The sequence below is a fragment of the Scophthalmus maximus genome, chromosome 4 (assembly GCF_022379125.1).
Source record: "Scophthalmus maximus strain ysfricsl-2021 chromosome 4, ASM2237912v1, whole genome shotgun sequence".
Lineage (NCBI taxonomy): Eukaryota > Metazoa > Chordata > Actinopteri > Pleuronectiformes > Scophthalmidae > Scophthalmus > Scophthalmus maximus.
Genome location: NC_061518.1, coordinates 730,817 through 749,521, shown reverse-complemented (window position 1 = coordinate 749,521; position 18,705 = coordinate 730,817). Strand labels below are relative to the sequence as shown.

General features: G+C 43.4%; 2 protein-coding genes across 3 annotated transcripts; one reads left to right on the top strand and one right to left on the bottom strand.

Annotated features, from left to right (window-relative positions):
* Positions 1-594: 594 nt before the first annotated feature.
* Positions 595-9,660, top strand: LOC118301991 (annexin A2-A). 2 transcript variants are annotated; one of them, XM_035627759.2, is made up of 13 exons: positions 595-686; positions 3,389-3,450; positions 4,269-4,362; positions 4,980-5,074; positions 5,990-6,103; positions 6,209-6,299; positions 6,385-6,464; positions 6,836-6,895; positions 7,054-7,147; positions 7,870-7,965; positions 8,476-8,534; positions 8,626-8,748; positions 9,486-9,660. In XM_035627759.2, the coding sequence occupies exons 2-13, from the start codon at positions 3,400-3,402 to the stop codon at positions 9,543-9,545; spliced, it is 1,017 nt and encodes a 338-aa protein (XP_035483652.1). In that variant the 5' UTR covers positions 595-686; positions 3,389-3,399; the 3' UTR covers positions 9,546-9,660. The 2 variants fall into 2 exon arrangements, with proteins under 2 accessions (XP_035483652.1, XP_035483651.1); XM_035627758.2 differs by lacking the exon at positions 595-686 and adding an exon at positions 3,236-3,305.
* A 3,951-nt stretch (positions 9,661-13,611) lies between these two features.
* LOC118301981 lies at positions 13,612-18,698 on the bottom strand. The gene is made up of 2 exons (XM_035627739.2): positions 18,396-18,698; positions 13,612-17,003 (listed from the first exon to the last, which is right to left on the bottom strand). The coding sequence occupies exons 1-2, from the start codon at positions 18,487-18,489 to the stop codon at positions 14,071-14,073; spliced, it is 3,027 nt and encodes a 1,008-aa protein (XP_035483632.2). The 5' UTR covers positions 18,490-18,698; the 3' UTR covers positions 13,612-14,070.
* Positions 18,699-18,705: the final 7 nt, after the last annotated feature.

Genomic DNA, 18,705 nt, shown 5'->3' with positions numbered 1-18,705 from the left:
AAAGACGATCAGCGACTGTATACAAAGACGATCAGAGACTGTATATAAAGACGATCAGTGACTGTATATAAAGACGATCAGTGACTGTATATAAAGACGATCAGAGACTGTATATAAAGACGATCACTGACTGTATATAGAGACGATCACTGACTGTATATAAAGACGATCACTGACTGTATATAAAGACGATCACTGACTGTATATGAAGACGATCACTGACTGTATATAAAGACGATCAGTGACTGTATATAAAGACGATCACTGACTGTATATAAAGATGATCAGTGCCTGAGTGACTCGACACTTTCAAAAGTCTTAAGAGTATTGATATGGTTGCTATGGAAATCTGCAGTTTATTATACTTGATGTAAAAACGTGGGTCGACTGGACGTTGGACTGAGGCCAAGAGCAGGTGAGGAAGTCTGAACCTCCGTGAGGAATTTATGTCCATGTGCTGTCCACTGATTCATCCAGCGTAGGTGTGAGTGAGTGTGTGTGTGTGTGTGTGTGTGAGTGTGTGTGTGTGTGTGAGTGTGTGTGTGTGTGTGTGTGTGTGTGTGTGTGCGTGAGTGTGTGTGTGAGTGAGTGTGTGTGTGTGTGAGTCAGCTGGTATTTAAACACCACACCCTGCTATGTCCGGCTTCATAACGGAGCTGCTGCTGCTGCTCGCTGCTTCTCTGACGGTAAGAAAACATGAAAAAGCTGCCCAGATTCTTTTTTTTTATTGAGTGAACGGATGAAGGAGTGAATATTCAACTTGAACACAACACATATCTTGTGTTTTGTGTCGTTTTTTTCTCCCCTGGTACTTTAATTAACTGCAGCAAACATCTGTGGACCGAGTGATTCTGTGAAGAATGTAATTAAAAGATCAAATCTCACTCAGGAGATTCATATTGAACTCGCTCAGAGGCGATAACCAGCTGCCGGTCGCTGGGTGTGGCCCGGGGAAGTCGTCCCCGCAGACCCACTCTGTTATCACCTCGGTATCATGTTCAATGTGAGACTCCACAGACCGACGAGGAGGCTGAACTGCATTTCTTCTTCTTTCTCTTAAGTTTTTACCTCTGCAGGGAATCAGAACAAGGGGCTTTTATTTTGAAGGCCGCTGCAAGAAGAGATGATTCAACACAGCAGAGTTTTTTCTTTGGCTGCTTGAAATCAAAACACTCTCATACAGAGATCATGTTTCTGGAAATCATTTCCAGATGATCAAGAGGCTGAGAACAGAAACGGCTAAACAGTGGAGTGAGACTCGGCTGCAGCTGAATGAATCTGTGTCACTGTGCTTCTACACTTTCACTGTTTGAATCAGGTTTCAGTGAAACACTGACTGAAAACTGGGGGAAACAAGGAAACGGGAGAAGAATTAAAACTCAGGTGTCTCTGTAAAGACTTTGTTGAGGTTCAGAGGTTCAAGTGTATTTACAGAAACACTGGAGCAACATTTATTATCTTGTTTCCTCTGACTTCTTCTCCTCAGTCTGTTTTTTTTCCTGCTCGTTACAACTTGACACCTTGTTGCCCGGCACGTTGTTACGCCATGTGACGTGGTGAAGTTCTCAATCGAGTCAAAAGAGCCTCTGCAGGGGCACCACCCCTATGATGAGAACCAGTGGACTCAACTATATCTCAGAGTAGATAAAACTGTAACTGTAACTGTACTGTACTGTAACTACAGGAAGTACTTTTACTCTGGTACTAAAAGTACATACTTTTTTTGCTACAGTGGAAGTTTGAATTCAGGAATTTACTTTAGGTCGTATTGGTACTTTTACTTTGATTAATCAATGAGAACTTCTTCCATCAAACCGGCTTGAACACTAAATACATCTAAAATGGCGGCCTTCCCCTTTAACTGAGCAGGACTGAGGCTCCTCTGCAGGACTGTTCGTACCAGGAGCCGAGACCGAGGCTCGCGATGAGCTCACTGTCTACGGCTCAGTAATTATTTAACAACAGTTCAGAGCGTTGATTGAGAAATGACCACTGGAGGCCAGTGTGTGTGTGTGTGTGTGTGTGTGTGTGTGTGTGTGTGTGTGTGTGTGTGTGTCACAGGCTCCACATTTCTTCAGATCTGTTTGCATTGCGATCCACGGCCCTTATCTGCAGACACTCCCTCCCGTCAATAAATCAAACACACCTCTCCGAGTGTTTGAGCCTGAACCATTGTTCCAGAAGAATCCCGAGGAGGAGTCAAAAGGGGCGCAGCGCCGCATTTTTCCCCCGACAAGTCTCCGACACTTGAAAGTCGGGAACCAGGGTCGGGACCAACGCTCGTGTTTCTGTCACATTGTTTACATTTGATCCGGTCGGTTCTGGTTGGGAGACGCACTAAAGTACTTTACGTTACAAACGTACATCCTGTCGCTGTCACCTGATACTTGACTCTGATTGGTTTGTAGACAGGCGGCGTCTGACGTTGTTGTGTTGTCAGTTTGGCAGGACGCCTGTTCGGTTCCCCAACAGCCGTCCTCTCATATCCTCTCGTCCTCTCAGAAAATATCTTTCAAGTATCATTTCGTTGGACCAAACTGGAATGAAATATTTTGTCTCCCCTCCTCTCCGCAGGTGCTACCGCGGCTTGTTTTTAAACTTCTTCAAGAGTATTAGGGCCAGTCATAAGAAGAAAAAAATGAGGGGGAAGGTTTCTTCTTTTAAAAGGAAGCACTTTCCTGCAGCACTAAAAAAACGGATGTTGATGTTTAGTTAGCCAGTTTGCTCGCTAACGCTAGCTGCTAACCAAGTTGTAAAGTTGGGATATTATTATTGACAGGCTGAATCTGGAAGAAACGATGCGGTGACAACGAGTCTATGCACATGAGCGTCGACGTGTGTCCTGACACGACAACGTTCAATTGCAAACAACCGTTAATGAATTTTGAGAGGCGTGCAGTTAGCAAAGCTATCGTAGCTTTAGCGTTAACTAACGTTAGCAAAGCGAGCGTAGCTTTGCTAACGTTAGTTGACGTGGATGTGTGACAGCTGAACTGGAACCACAACATGGACGTTTAGGACTATTTCAACTTTAAAAAAAAATCTTCCCCCTCATTTTGTTCTTATGCCAGGCCCTGATACGCTTCCGTACTTTTCTCACACTGCTAACGATCCCAACCATGGTTCAGTTTGATCCAAAGAAACTTTCACACCTGCAATTTTGGTCCGGACCAAACTGAAAAGTCCGAAGGGTCCAGACCAAACTCTGCAGGTGTGAGAGTGAACCTGAGTCGCACTGAGCTGCCGCGGGATGTGGCGTCCTCTGGTGTCAGTCGTCAAACACTTTGGTCGCTGTTGCGGTGGTTGTGAGTTTTCTGTGTTTCCTATGTCACACCTCCTCCAGTGATGTCACAGCGATGCTCTAACCGTGCGTCTGGTCTCTCTGCAGGTGAACTCATCATGGCGATGGTTTCCGAGTTTCTGGGCCAACTGACGCTGTCGCACGGCGGGGTGAGTCACATCCGCCCACAACCACTGACGCGAGGACACAACGGCTTCATTTTGCTGTACAACTTCCATGTCACGTGACTTCATAATCAATAAAACATTAGATGAAGAACTAAAGAACTGTAAACTGTAAATAAACATAATAGATTCAAAATAATGCACAAATTAAGGTGTTGAGAGTTTCATGTGAGCTTCTGCAGTTCCACCGGTCACACAGGGATAAATGGGCTCTCCGGCAGCCTCACGTCCTGTGACATCATGCCGCTGCGTTCCACGGGCGCCGTCCTCTGTGGTCGTCTGGAACTCTAACCTGGGAGAAGTTCACTGCCCCGCTGCTTCACCACGCCACCAAACTCGTATTTGTTTTGACCGAGACGACCCCTAGTGGCAGAAAATGACATATTGTTTAGCCAAGGGTCATTTCGACAACAACATGAGCACGATAGTATTAGAGTTCAGTACCAAATTGCTTGAGGAGTCCGTGGGCAAAACACGCTGAAACCGAGAATTGCACCTTACAGATGTGTACGGGAAAAGAGGCCCGGACCCCCACGGCCCCAAAAGTCCTAAATTGGATCCAGATGATTTCTAACTACATAGTTTGATTGATTGTAAACCACACAAATATAATATCATCTCTGTCGGTCCTCCCTCCTCCCCCCTGTGGTCGCGGTCACTCGACGGGAAACATGGACATTATGCCTCCCAGTGGCCGTGTTGTGATATGTGCAGGTTATTTTCTTGAAGCTTGGTGCTTCAGGTTTTGTCGAGAGGCCGCGACACTCTGACTGTGAGGTAACATGTGACTCTGCCCTCTGCAGGGAGAAGAGCCCAAATTCCCCACCGTGGTGCCAGTGCGAGACTTCGACCCGGCCAAGGACGCTGCCAGGATTGACACGGCCATCAAGACTAAAGGTGAGCGAGTCCAACAACTGAACGGCTCAGACTCTGAGGCACGTGGCCGTGATCTGACTCTATCACCGGGTCGTTTCCTGGAAGACGCAGAGTTTAAATAAAGTTTTTCACTGTGGAGACAAATACGAGGCTTCAAACTACAGAACATACGTCTCAGAAGTAAAGTCAGAGCTCGAACTGTTCAGGTACAGTGGCTCTCCAGAGGATGAACCCTTTAGAATTCCTCTGGCCTCAGGATGAAAAACTGAGGAAACTCTGAGAACAGATAATTCATCAGGATGGTGTTTGCCCCTGTGGTTGTAATGAAGTCTGCAGCCTCCAGGGGGCGTTACAACAACCTCTAATCCCTTGTTTGTTTAAAACCGACACCGTCATCATGGCCCGTCCTGTCGGGTTAAAGGTAAATAATGAATCCCAAAACCATCAAGAAACTTTTTGGTAGTATTTCAGAATGTGCTAAAACGAGGGACCATGGAGGGCCCCTTGTCCTCTAGGGGGCGCCACACATTTACATCTGGTTGTCCTTCTGAAATGAGCTGCGCTGGCCGCTGACTGTGTTCGGGCAGAATCATGTGACGTCTGAGCTAAAAGCAGAATTGAACTCTGTTCCCCCGCAGGCGTAGACGAGCAGACTATCATCGACATCCTGACCAGACGGAGCTGCGACCAGCGCAGAGAGATCGCCTTCGAATACGAGCGAGTCGCCAAGAAGGTTAAAGACGTTTGACCTTCGATGAACTTTGACCCGTTGTTCTGAACCACAAGATGATTCAGATCTCATGTTTTATTACACAGGTTCATTGATCTTTGTGATTTGCCTAAAATCAGATTATTTCACACAAGAAAGTCCTCTGGGCTACACAGTAGTTAGCTGTGTTTCCATCAACCTATTCTCATGTGCAATATGAAGAGTCGCATTAGAAAAAGTTGATTGAAATGGTGAAATTCTGAAAAACTTCTGTTGTTTTTGCCAAACAAGTTTACACGCTCGCTTGAGGTGGTTTTTGCCTTTTGCGAAATGCGAGTGAAACAACTTTAACGCTTAAGTGTTGACGTAGTGAACATTCAGCTCACACGACTGATCAGCTGTTGGCTGCGGCCGAGCAGACAGCATGTCGCAACGACGAACTGCTCTAGTTTATTAGCCCCAAAGTAGTGGATGGAAACAGAAGTTCCTTTAAAGCCCCAGTGTGTAATTTTTGTACTTTTCTGGCGGCATCTGGTGGTAAAGTTGCAAAGCGCAACCAACTGAGCGACCGACAGGGGACACTTTATGGTGTCGCACCACTGATTCCATTTCCGGTTTCCGTCAGCGTCTGAAAATTCAACGTGAACGCGACGTGTTCTGGAACCGTTTAGTTCAACAACCGTATTCAACACGACGTAGAAACATGGAGACTCACACGGAGGTCGGTCCACCTCATGGAACTACTCATTCATATATGTGAATGAGCTCTTCTAAATATGACACAATGTAGCTTTAACCTTTCTCTTAACATTTAGGTGGAACCATGGCTACTGACTATCCTGCTCCGATGTTCATCTTAGGTTCAAACAATCATTTCTAACAGGATGTTGTTGTTGTTGTTGGTTGATGTTTAGAATCTGTGCCTGTGTATTTTGTCAGGATCTGAATACGGCCCTGAAGGGGGCGCTGTCCGGCCCTCTGGAGGCTCTGATGCTGGGTCTGATGAAGAGCACGACTCAGTACGACGCCTCCGAGCTCAAAGCTTCCATGAAGGTGTCTGTGTTCCGGAGGTGTTTTAATAACCTGATGTCTAATATAACACAAAGCAGTGATCCGGTGTAACAGCAGGAGCTTTAACTTGGGGGTGTTTGTGTTCAGGGTCTGGGAACAGACGAGGAGACGCTGATCGAGATCGTCTGCTCCAGGAGCAACGAGGAGCTGCTGGAGATCAAGAGGGTTTACAAAGACCGTGAGATGAAGCTCGAGCGATCAACAGGAAACATGTTTTGGGGTTTGGTTTTCCTTCCTAACAGTTTTCCATGTTTCTCTCTCAGTGTTCAAGAAGGAGCTGGACAAAGACGTCGCAGGAGACACGTCAGGAGACTTCGCCAAACTGCTGCTGGCTCTGGTTCAGGTCGGTCCAGGACCCGGACCCGGACCCGGACACATCCGGGGCTTTTATTGTGAAAAATACATTCCCCTCATGTCATTTCATTAACCGTGTGTTCAGATCAGAAAGAATTAGCGACAGACAGATGTGAAAGTTGAATACAATATGATACTCTAACGTTTAATAGTCACTTTAAAAATGTTGTTACAAACTGTAAAAGCTCATTTAAAAAAATGTGTCAGATTAAAAGATATTTTCAGATTTCATGCTAAGAAATCATCGATGCACAATGGCTGCCGTTATACAACAGTTCTGCAGTTGAACATCATTCAATTTTAATTATTTTATACTAGTACTAAGAATAAAAAACTCTTTACAAATGTTTTGATCTACAGACAAAGCGAGACGAGCCCTCTAACGTTATCGACTATGAGAAGATTGACGAGGACGCCAGAGTGAGTCAGGACGTCCACATAGTTGTATAAAGTTTGTTGTACTGTATATATACATTCATATATATATGTATATATATAATGTATAAAACAGACAGTATTTAACGAGGAATGCATCCCTCTTCTTTCCCACCGTCTGTCCTGACGTGTGAACGCCTCAGTCTCTGTATGAAGCCGGCGTGAAGAGGAAGGGCACCGACGTGGCGACCTGGATCTCCATCATGTCTCAGAGGAGCGTCCCCCACCTGCAGAAAGGTGAACTACACCCGCAGCACCGATAAGAACAGATTATTACACTGGTTCAGTCAATCTTCTCTCCAGTTTTACATGAATTATTTTTGATTCAATGCTGATTTCCCCCCTAGTTTTTTCTCAACAATCAATTTAGATTTTTTTCCTTTTTTTAAAAAATGCAGGTTTTTTTTATTTGAATTTCATTTTTTTCTTCAAAAAAATTCAGATTATTTTTATTTTTTTTAAAAATCAGATTTTTGTTATTTAAAAAAAAATTCAGATTTTTAAAATTTTTTTCAAAAAATGCTGATCCCTTCTTTTTATTTGAATATGAAGATTTTTTTCATTTTTCTTTAAAAATAAAGATTTATTTATTTTTGAAAATTCTAAAAATTAAGATCTTTTTTTCATTTTCTTGAAATATGCTGATTTTTCTTATTGTTGAGAGATTTTTTTCTTTTTTTTTATCACCAATGCCTTTTACCCTGTTTTTCATTTCCTTTTAGTTCATTTTCTTTTTTTCGATTCAATGCAGATTTTCTTTTAACATTCAACGCCCAACATCTATTTTTCTATTTGTCGGTTTTAAAATGCCGTCTTTTGGGCGTCATCCGTCCTCGGAGACATCAGCATGGTTAAGAGGTGACGGGGACGTTGGAACCGGACCGACTGTGGATCACGATGTAATTCCCAGTTTGTCGATCGTGACTCGTTGTCCCGTGTGATGTGTTTGCTGTCGTCAGTGTTTGAGCGCTACAAGAGCTACAGTCCGTACGACATGAAGGAGAGCATCAGGAAGGAGGTGAAGGGAGATCTGGAGAAGTCCTTCTTCACCCTGGGTACGTCCAACAAACTGCTCATCGCTCTTCTCCTGTGTCCGGTTAGAGAAACACATCGTTCATCTTCACAGTGTTGTCAGGTTCACTTCTTCAGAACGTTACAGAATAACATCCTGAATCTGGGGATCAAAAACATCTGGATAGCTCAGCAAACAGTGGAATTCACAACCACGAAAAAAATCAAATGGTGCAACGGAAAAATCGATGCAGTTGAATGAGGAAGACAGAAGTATTTATGAGTCGTTCGTCACGCAGATCAACAGGTGGTCAGTGCATGTGTGAGTCAGGACGGACATTTCCCCGACAAGTGGGAATCAAAAGAGTCCACAACAAATAACTGAGCCTTTAGGTTCTATGTTTTCAGAAGGAGACGGTGGTTGAGACTGACACTGTGTCGCTGTATAGATTATATAGAGAGAATAAATCCAGACTGGTGAAGATCGATCGGTGGTGTAATCGTCCTTTAAGACGTCAGGACACGTGACCGACGTCCGTCTCGTCTCTTCACAGTCGAGTGCTTCGAAAACCGGCAGCTGTACTTCGCCAACCGACTCAGCGAAGCCATGAAGGTAACGTTCCCACACTTCTGTCCATGTCTCCTGTCGGAGGGTCAGGGTTAGACCCAGCTGACCCCTGACCCCTGCCCTCTGACCTCTGCAGAGTAAAGGGGCGAAGGAGAAGGTCGTGACCAGGATCATGGTTTCACGCTGCGAAGTCGACCTGATGAAGATCAGGACAGAGTTCAAGCGGCAGCACAGACGGTCGCTGTACCAGACCATCGCTGTGAGTAGCGCCGCCGCGTCCCACACACACTGAGGCCAGGGAAGGCAGCAGGGCGGAGTCAGACGCAGTGTCGCTGGAGATGATTGACAGCTGTTGGTAGAAGAATTGAGCTGAAAGACAGAACATCATGTTATTGACTAAATCAATATTTTGATGACAAAATGAAAATAAATCAAATAATTTCATATGATTTAAACAGACACTTACTTTTGAAGTATAAATGAAGTGTTGTTACTCTTATATACTTCAACTACAGAAGTTAATTTTACTCTTATATACTTCAACTACATGAAGTACTTTTACTCTTATACACTTCAACAATATGAAGTACTTTTACTCTTATACACTTCAACTATATGAAGTATTGTCACTCTTATATACTTCAACTACATGAAGTACTGTTACTCTTATATACTTCAGCTACATGAGGTACTGTTACTCTTATATACTTCAACTACAGAAAGTTATTTTACTCTTATATTCTTCAACTACACAAATTACCTTTACTCTTATACAGCTCAACAACACACAGTACTCTCATACTCATATACTTCTACTGTATTAACTAGTTTTATTTAACTTTAATTTGTAACGTATTTAATCCCTAACTATTTTTCTCATTGACAACAAAGGCTTTCTACTCTATTCTCTTCTCTTCCAGTACTTTTACGCTGTGGTATTGGTACTTTGACTTGGGTAGAAGATGTATATAAACTTTATTCATGTCCATGATGCAGGAGCACACGAAAGGAGACTACCAGAAGGCTCTGCTCAGTCTGTGTGGAGGAGACGACTGAGGCCTCCGGGTGTTCCACACGTCAGATGACTGGAGATCTGCCCACAGTATTAAAGCCCTCTGTCATTTTCATATTGAACAACTTGTGTTTGTGGAATAAAAAAACAAACTTCTCACCAGTTTCTGTTTGTTGTGTGAACCACCAGAGGGCAGCAGAGACACAGGGACACGTTCTGCTGAGCAGCGTACATGTACATGTACATGTTCATGTTCATGTATGTACAGGTATTCGTCTACATAAATGTCAAGGGGCAGGGGGGCCAATCCCAGCTGACATTGGGCGGGAGGCGGAGTTCACCCTGTCAATCACAGAAACAACAATCCCTGAATATCTGGGGTCGGTGACCTGGACTTGCTGAGGCCAAGTCTTTCAATGATGTAATGAAGAATCCACGAACCCACATTTAACACATAGTAAATGTAAATAATACTCCTGGTCGCCCCCTGGTGTCTGGCTGCAGTACAGCTCATAAGCCCCGCCCCCTCCATGTCATGTGAGGTCGTTCTCGTCACTGATGTTTGTTCATGTTTCTGATCACTTTGCTTCTCATCAGTTATTTGACGATATAAAAACTGGCTGTGTGATGATTGACAGCTGACACTGACTCACGATTGGTCGAGAGCGTGTGTGTGGGCTTGAAACCATGGCTCCACTTTACGATCACTAAGTCACAGACTCGGACTCCAGATGTCGTCTCTACATACAGTCAGTGATCGTCTTTATATACAGTCAGTGATCGTGTTTATATACAGTCATTGATCGTCTGTATATACAGTCATTGATCATCTTTATATACAGTCAGTGATCGTCTCTATATACAGTCAGTGATCGTCTTTATATACAGTCAGTGATCGTCTGTATATACAGTCAGTGATCGTCTTTATATACAGTCAGTGATCGTCTGTATATACAGTCAGTGATCGTCTTTATATACAGTCAGTGATCGTCTGTATATACAGTCAGTGATCGTCTTTATATACACTCAGTGATCGTCTTTATATACAGTCAGTGATCGTCTTTATATACAGTCAGTGATCGTCTTTATATACAGTCACTGATCGTCTTTATATACAGTCAGTGATCGTCTTTATATACAGTCAGTGATCGTCTTTATATACAGTCACTGATCGTCTTTATATACAGTCTCTGATCGTCTTTATATACAGTCAGTGATATTTATATACAGTCAGTGATCGTCTTTATATACAGTCGCTGATTGAGTTATTGATCGTCTTTATTAAAGTCTATTTACTGAACCGTGAACAGATGAACCATGATCTCAGATTCAGATGATAAATCACTTCCACAGGATCCTGAGGTCACGATGTCACAATTAATTCTATATTTGTAGATATTGTTTTCTGATGTCCGTACCAGTTTGCCTCTTCATCCTCCTCCTCCTCTCAGTCTAAACAGAACAAACTGTGAGCACTTTTTCTGAAAAATGTAAATAAGCGTCAGTGGCTCGAGGAAAAATCAGCAACTTTAATTAAAAAATTAGCAGCAAACAAACAAAACGAAAACCTACGAACAATTAAAAACAACCTGAAGCAGCAGCAGCGGAATCTTTTCATCTGGTTCAACGATCAAACATGAAATATTGTGAGATTACACAAACATACAGACTCACATCAGTGACGCGGGTCTACTGGGGCGTCATTAATAACCAATATTTTCACATCAAATACCGACTTTCATCCAACAAACACGGATCCATCCTCAGGAGACAATCGACGCCGGGAGAGACAAACTTCTGCCTTGATTTCATCATCAGCTCCACTTTCTCCGAACTAAAGAGAAAGACAAACTGAGACCGATTTGAAAAGAAATGAAAAATAATAATGTCTGAGACCATATGTTTATAAAGGTTGTACATTTGTTTTTATATACTGTTCATGTATGTTAATGTGGATTATGTCTATGTTTATATTGTGCATGTATTTTAATATATGTTGTCTTATACTGTATATATATGTTAATATGACTTGTATGTATGTATATACTGTACATGTATTTTAATATATGTTGTTTTATAATGTACATATGTCAATAGGCTTGTATGTATATCTTTGTCTATACTGTACATGTACATATTTTTTATACTTTGTATGTATGTAAATGTGGATTGTTTTATACTGTACATGTATGTATTTGGTTGTTTGTATGTATATACAGTAAATATATGATATCATGGGTTTTATTTTATGTATCTACTGTACATGTGTGTTAAAGACACTGATGTTAACAGACAAACAGCCTGAGATGTGAAGCGACAGAACAACTCGTCATCGTCACTGAGGAAACTCTTCAGATTTACTGTCGCTGGGTCGTGACGTGGACGACAACATCGACCTGTTCACTCATCGGTTTCACGTTCATCCGCAATAAAAAGATTACATACGGTGCAAAGGGACAAAAGAGGAGTTTCGTGGCGAGGGATTTACGACGGCGGCGGCGGAACAGTTTAATCTGATGATCATAAAGTGGAGAGAGGCTGACGGGGCAAAGCATGCTGGGATGGCACCAGGTGACGACAACCGACCAATCACTGCGAGCGGATCGTTCAGGGACGAACGCAGAGGTTCTTTTTAAATGGATCTGAGCTCGTACAGCAGGTAAAGTGGACACGTAGACAGATTCAATAATGTTAATAAGAAACTTCTTCATGGTGAGTACGTGAATATTAATATAACGTGTTACCAATGTGCAGCAGTCAGTGAAGGAAAGTGAAAATGTGAACGGGCAAAATAAACGTGTCGGAGGTGTCCCCAGAGGAAATCACACCTCAAGGTTAAACAGTCAATTTAAAAATATGAAAAAATAATGGTAATACATTTATGCTGCATAAATGTAACATTCACCATATTTTTCTGATTTGATTATCGTCATTATCATCAGTTAAATGCTGCGATGAAGTTTGGACTACGAGACACCAGTCGTGACACCGACACATCAGAGAACAACAGACGACAACAACCAGTGAAATATATTTATTATCCTTTCATGAGTGGAAAGCATTTTAAAATGAAACAGAAGCTGATAATGTGAATAATGTAAATACTGACAAATAAATCTATACATCTATATTAAAACCTTTAAATTATTATCACAATGTGTTCGGTCGGTAATATTTGGTCTCATTTTAACATCTGTCACCAAACTTTCATGTCTCTGCCTCTAAGTATAGAGATCACTGACTGTATATAAAGATGATCACTGACTGTATATAAAGACGATCACTGACTGTATATGAAGATGATCACTAACTGTATATGAAGACGATCGCCGACTGTTTATAAAGACGATCACTGACTGTATATAAAGACGATCACTGACTGTATATAAAGAAGATCAGTGACTGTATATAAAGACGATCACTGACTGTATATAAAGATGATCACTGACTGTATATGAAGATGATCACTGACTGTATATAAAGACGATCACTGACTGTATATGAAGATGATCACTAACTGTATATGAAGACGATCGCCGACTGTTTATAAAGACGATCACTGACTGTATATAAAGAAGATCAGTGACTGTATATAAAGACGATCACTGACTGTATATAAAGACGATCACTGAGTGTATATAAAGACGATCGCTGACTGTATATAAAGACGATCACTGATTGTATATGAAGATGATCACTGACTGTATATAAAGACGATCAGCGACTGTATATAAAGACGATCAGCGACTGTATATGAAGATGATCACGAACTGTATATAAAGAGATCACTGACTGTATATAAAGACGATCACTGACTGTTTATAAAGACGATCACTGACTGTATATGAAGACGATCACTGACTGTATATGAAGACGATCAGTGACTGTATATAAAGACGATCAGTGACTGTATATAAAGATGATCAGTGACTGTATATAAAGACGATCGTTGACTGTATATAAAGACGATCACTGACTGTATATAAAGACGATCACTGACTGTATATAAAGACGATCACTGATTGTATATAAAGATGATCAGCGACTGTATATAAAGACAATCAGCGACTGTATATAAAGACGATCACTGACTGTATATAAAGACGATCACTGACTGTATATAAAGACGATCACTGACTGTATATGAAGATGATCACTAACTGTATATGAAGACGATCGCCGACTGTATATAAAGACGACGACACGTCTCTTCTTCCTCTCATTTAAATCAAAAATTAAGCCAATCTTGTACTGGTCACGTCACGTGGATTAGGGGTGAAGTCGAATTGCCCTTCCTCTCTACTATTCCTTGACCTAAGTGGAAAACGTCATGAGGTCAAGGAGAACTGATAGGAATCAGGAAAAGCCGACAGCGCTGCTCAGAGAATCCGATTCGACTTTCACTAAACTACGTCGTCAATCATCACCCGTTTTTATGTCATCAAATAACTAATGAAAAGCAAAGTGATCAGAAACTTGAACACATGAACAAACATCAGTGTGATAAGAACGACCTCACATGACAGAAACATCTACATGTCCCACCTGCTAACATGGAGGGGGCGGGGCTTATGACCTATGGAGGAGTGCCAGTTGTGATTGAAATTTGCCATCATTCTCAAGATCCCTCGCAATTTGCAGCAGTGCATCTCTAATATCCTCGTTCGTCCTTGCCAAGCTTTTGGTTTCCATTTCATTCAAAGCCACGAAAAACATCTTCATGCTTTTTGATCCCATGTTCCAAAACATCTGATCATAGTTTTCTTCTTCACCGTCCTCGCTCGTGCTCTCTGCTGCAGACGGTTTGTTGTGTGCAAACAATGCAGAGTTGTTGAACTTGAAGTGAAGCGGCAGTCCGTCCTCCGCTTTCGGACACCGGACGTCCCCGGCACTGATCGCCCTGAGAACTGGTGGACGCCCGCCGTCTGCAGATGTGACCAGAACCCTGATATTTTCCGACACGTCTTTGCTGAAGCTTTTGGTCAGTGAATAAAACAGATGTTTCTGTGTTTCTGTGAGTCGCTCTAAAGGAGCCGGCACCACGAAACACAGGGCGTCAACTTCCTTCGCATATTCATTGATGGAGGGATTAAAATGACTCGTTCTGTGCGACTCTGAGAAGTTTTCTGAACCTCCATCATCTCCAGTGTCAACAATGGTCAGTGAGTAGTCGATCTTAAAACCCTCCTGATGGTTGATCCTGTACACGGTGCTGACTGACGCCTTTCTCTCATCAAACAGTGTGAACCTGAAATTGTCCTTCCACTCTACACCAACAATGTAGTTGATCATTCCATCGATCAGAGTGGACTTTTGTGATCCAGACACTCCAACAAGAACAATGGTCCGATTTTTCCTCGCGCTTTCTTTGCCAAAGTTTAACCTCCGGCATCCAATCGCGCCCACGTCGTCTTCGGTCAGCGGCAGTTTGTAAACTGACGGACTCTCAGAAATCATCTTTTTGCTCTTACGTTTGAGGAATTCCGTGAGCGGTGAGACTTTTGTCGTGCAGACTGTTACAGTGATGCTGTGTTTGCTTCTGCCAGCAGCACCACAGTCACACATGACCCTGACAACATACTCTGACTCTGACTGAAGCCCTGACACTATCACCTTTTCAGCTCTTGACATCGTTTGGTTCCACTGGAGATCTCCTCCCTCGTCTGTTTGGGCGTATTCCACGATGTAGCTCAGGATCTGGACATCTTGTCCGGGCTCAGCAGGTCTCTGCCAACTAACTGATATGTCACTTGAGGTTGGTTCAACTTGAGGTTTTCCGGGAGGGCTGCAAGACAGAGTTTTAACTGACTCATTGACCTGGTTGACTGGCCCAACACCTACTGAGGTGACAGCTCTGCATCTGAACACATACTTGGTGTTAGGACTCAGACCGCTCACGGTGACTTCAGCGTCTGATGCCGTCTTTTGTTGCCATCCGTCCTTTCCACTGACACTGTACTCAACAGAGTAGGAGGTGATGTTCTCTGCTCCACATCCGGGTGGAGTTATCTTCAGTGTCACACTGTTGTGGTTAATGTCACTCACTGTCACAGTTTCAGGTTTGGAAGGTGGTTCAAAGTTCTCACTGAGAGAGGAACCGTCTTTATAAAGGTAGATGCTTGAACCTTTATGAGTGTCGTTTGTCAAACCCACTGTCAGGAACTTGATCTTCTTGTTCTCCTTGTTTGCTTCTGCAAAGTCACTGAAGAGCTTTGCTTTTTCTCTTAATGTGTCAAACACTTGTTTGGAAAGGTACCACTGCTCCTTCTCGACATCATGAGCATGTGGATCTTGAGGGTCGTCCGGTTTGATTGATACTTTGAGGTAGTTTGACAAAGCGGAGAGGTACGGCTCAGCACTGCCCAGCGAGGTGAAAATGAAACACACCGCGTGCTCTGCACTGAGCGTTTCCTCATGAAGACCATTCTGAGACGGGATGATCTTTGTGTTTTTCATCATGTTAGTGAAAGATTTTAAAATGCTTATCTCTCTCTCTTTACAGTCCATCCACACGTTCAGGTTCTCACTGTTGAAAGGAGAAGATTGTTTCTTCATCAGAATCTCTGCCAGCGCAGCCTCCTCTTCGCCACCTCCTCGGATCGATTGAAGTTTCTTTGCCAAGTTCTGTTGAAATTCCAGCTTGAACAAGAGGCACATTTGTTTGAAACTTTTCAGCTTTTTGCCAACCTGTGGGAACTGATGTGCAGTTGCTGTTCTCAGTGCGTCACTGTACCTCATCTCCAGCTCACTGAAGTCCTCCAGGACTCTCTGTACCCCCTGAACTAATCTTATACTTATCTGACGGATGAGATGAGCAGCAGTGGAATCTAAAACTGTCAGGGGCAACAGCCAGACCCTCATGGGCACAGTGTTTTCTCCGTGGACTCCCATCAAAGTTGGCAGGTTTTGATAGACCTCTACGGCATCCTGAAAGGATGACGGAGGTTTCTGAAGGGAGAAGTCTCCGTGGAATCTGCAGGAGAATTCCTTAACATTTGCGATGTCCTTGTCTTCCATATTCAAGGAACCTTCACCCTCAATAGCAAGGCCCGGGATCTTCTTGATCATCACTTTCAAGTTGCCCTGAATGTCTTGATGATCTTCCTTTTCTGACACGCTGCGGTCAAAGACAAAGAAAGCTTGTGCCCCATAAGTAATAGCCGTGACTACGTGTGTCGCTATTCCTTTATCGAAAACATACGGATGCTTGACGTTGCCTCTTCCGAGATGATACATCGACAGTTCCTGGAACTTTGTGGTGGCCTTGTACTGCAGAGTGACCCTGGCCTGATCTTTGGAAGCCTTCTTGTCATTCAGGTATTTGGCCGAACCGCCAACCTCAACCAGTCCACTCAGGAAACTGGCCTTCAGTGATGCTTCAACCTTCAGAGCTTGAGATTTGTCTTCAATCGATTCAGATGCAATAATTTCAAAATCGCTGTAGTTCTGTGGCTTTTCTCTTATGTTATTTTTCAAGTCCTCGTGGTCCCAAAGGGTCAGTCCTGCAAAAGAAGGAGAAGTAAAGTTCAGTTTCCAGAATGAACCAGCGTGTGGAAGGTGTGATTCCTCTGAGTGTGAATGATGATAAAGAATTCTCTTTTGGCTTACCAGACCAAAAAAAGTCGAATCAGTAGTGAAAGAATAGTACCTTCCACAAGGAGGTTAGGTTTTTCACCCTTCCTGTTTGTTTGTGTTTGTCACCACGATGAAAAACTCCTGGACACATTTCCAGTAAACATGGTGGACAGATGGAACGTGGAGCAAGAAAGAACCAATTAAATCTCCCTGGCCGAGTGACGCTCGTCTTTCAGTCGCTGAGTTGAAAGGTCAAGGTCCACATTGATTAGGTCTTTTTAATACTAATATTTTCTGGTCATCATTTTAGGATCATAGTCAAACAAACCTCTCTCCTCCTTTTCGTTTCATTTGTTCTCTCTGTCTTATAAAATGTTGTTCCTCCCTAGTTCTTGTCTTTTGGTATTTGTTCCTGATGTTCAAAGAGCAACAGTGTATGTTCAGGGTTAGTCTTAGTCAAACAGGGAACAGACCTGCAGGTCTTTACACGTCCGTGACTCAGGATTACCCCTGATTTCCCCCTGATTTCCACTGGATGCGGAACGGCTGCGAAACGGCGACGGAGCCGATAGGTGTCAATTCAAGTCAATGTGTGTATTTCCACTGACTCCGCACGGCTCCGTCACAGCTCCGACGCTCAGCAGCCCTCTGGAGCAGATACGCAGGGCTTCTATTTCTGCCCGACGCCGGAGCACACACGCTGCAATTCAGCACAAAACAGGTCGTGCGGGACAGGAAGTCGAGCACAGAAACAAAAATAAAACATACTTTAACTGTCAAAATACAATACACCGTGCTCACGGCGAATCATAGTTCCCTGCGCTCCACCTTGAAAACCTCATAATGGGCGGAGACAGGCCTGAAGTCAACAGGTCGGAGGTTTTCACCGACCAGTTCACCCCGTCGACACCATGGATGAGGAGATGCTGATCATTCAAGTCAAAAATCACCAAATCATTTATGATGGAAATAACTTGTTGGTTTGTGATTCTCTTTATAGAAACTACACTCTGTTATATCGCGCGATCACACGTGAATTCGCGAGATCTCGTGGGTCCTCGTGACGTCATGGCCGCACCGCAGCGCACCACTGTGGCGGAGGCGGTGGTGATTGGCGGACGGCGAAACACGCAACCGACAGGCTGCGCCGCCGCTTCGCGGCCGTTCCGCATCCAGTGGAAATCAGTCAGCTCACTGGCCAAATGGTACAGCTCAGAAACTTCGGAACCAAGCATAATAAGAGCAGAATAATAAAGTGACTCATACCAGTTGTAAGTCTTGCTGAACGTTTGTCTGTGATGCGACATGCGAGTCCTTACCGGGCACGAGTTGATCTCTCCGACAGTCGTACAACATCCCGAGGCAGAAAGGTCGGCCGAGCGCCGCCACCTCCATCGTCCCTCCGGCTTCCATCGCTCAGTGATCGGACGCAGACAGTTTCAATAAGTACGAGTGGAAACTTGAAGGGGAACTGAAGTTCCGTAACTTTGGTACAATTGACACAGGCAGGAACCAGAAACGGCTCGTTTTTTCGTTTTTTCGATTTTAGCCGAGAAAAAAAAAACAAGAATTCAGCTCAATTTCTTGTTTCACTTTTCTTACTGACGAACATTTATACCACCCGAAGTT

Bases quoted from the DNA above. Each gene is read 5' to 3' on its own strand.
- LOC118301991 (XM_035627758.2), top strand. From the start codon at position 3,251: ATGTGGCGTCCTCTGGTGTCAGTCGTCAAACACTTTGGTCGCTGTTGC. The intron at 7,966-8,475 runs GTACGTCCAACA...GTCTCTTCACAG, and splicing joins GAAGTCCTTCTTCACCCTGG to TCGAGTGCTTCGAAAACCGG. The intron at 8,749-9,485 runs GTGAGTAGCGCC...TCCATGATGCAG, and splicing joins CGCTGTACCAGACCATCGCT to GAGCACACGAAAGGAGACTA.
- LOC118301981 (XM_035627739.2), bottom strand. From the start codon at position 18,489: ATGGAAGCCGGAGGGACGATGGAGGTGGCGGCGCTCGGCCGACCTTTC. The intron at 17,004-18,395 runs GTAAGGACTCGC...CTTCTTTTGCAG, and splicing joins GAGAGATCAACTCGTGCCCG to GACTGACCCTTTGGGACCAC.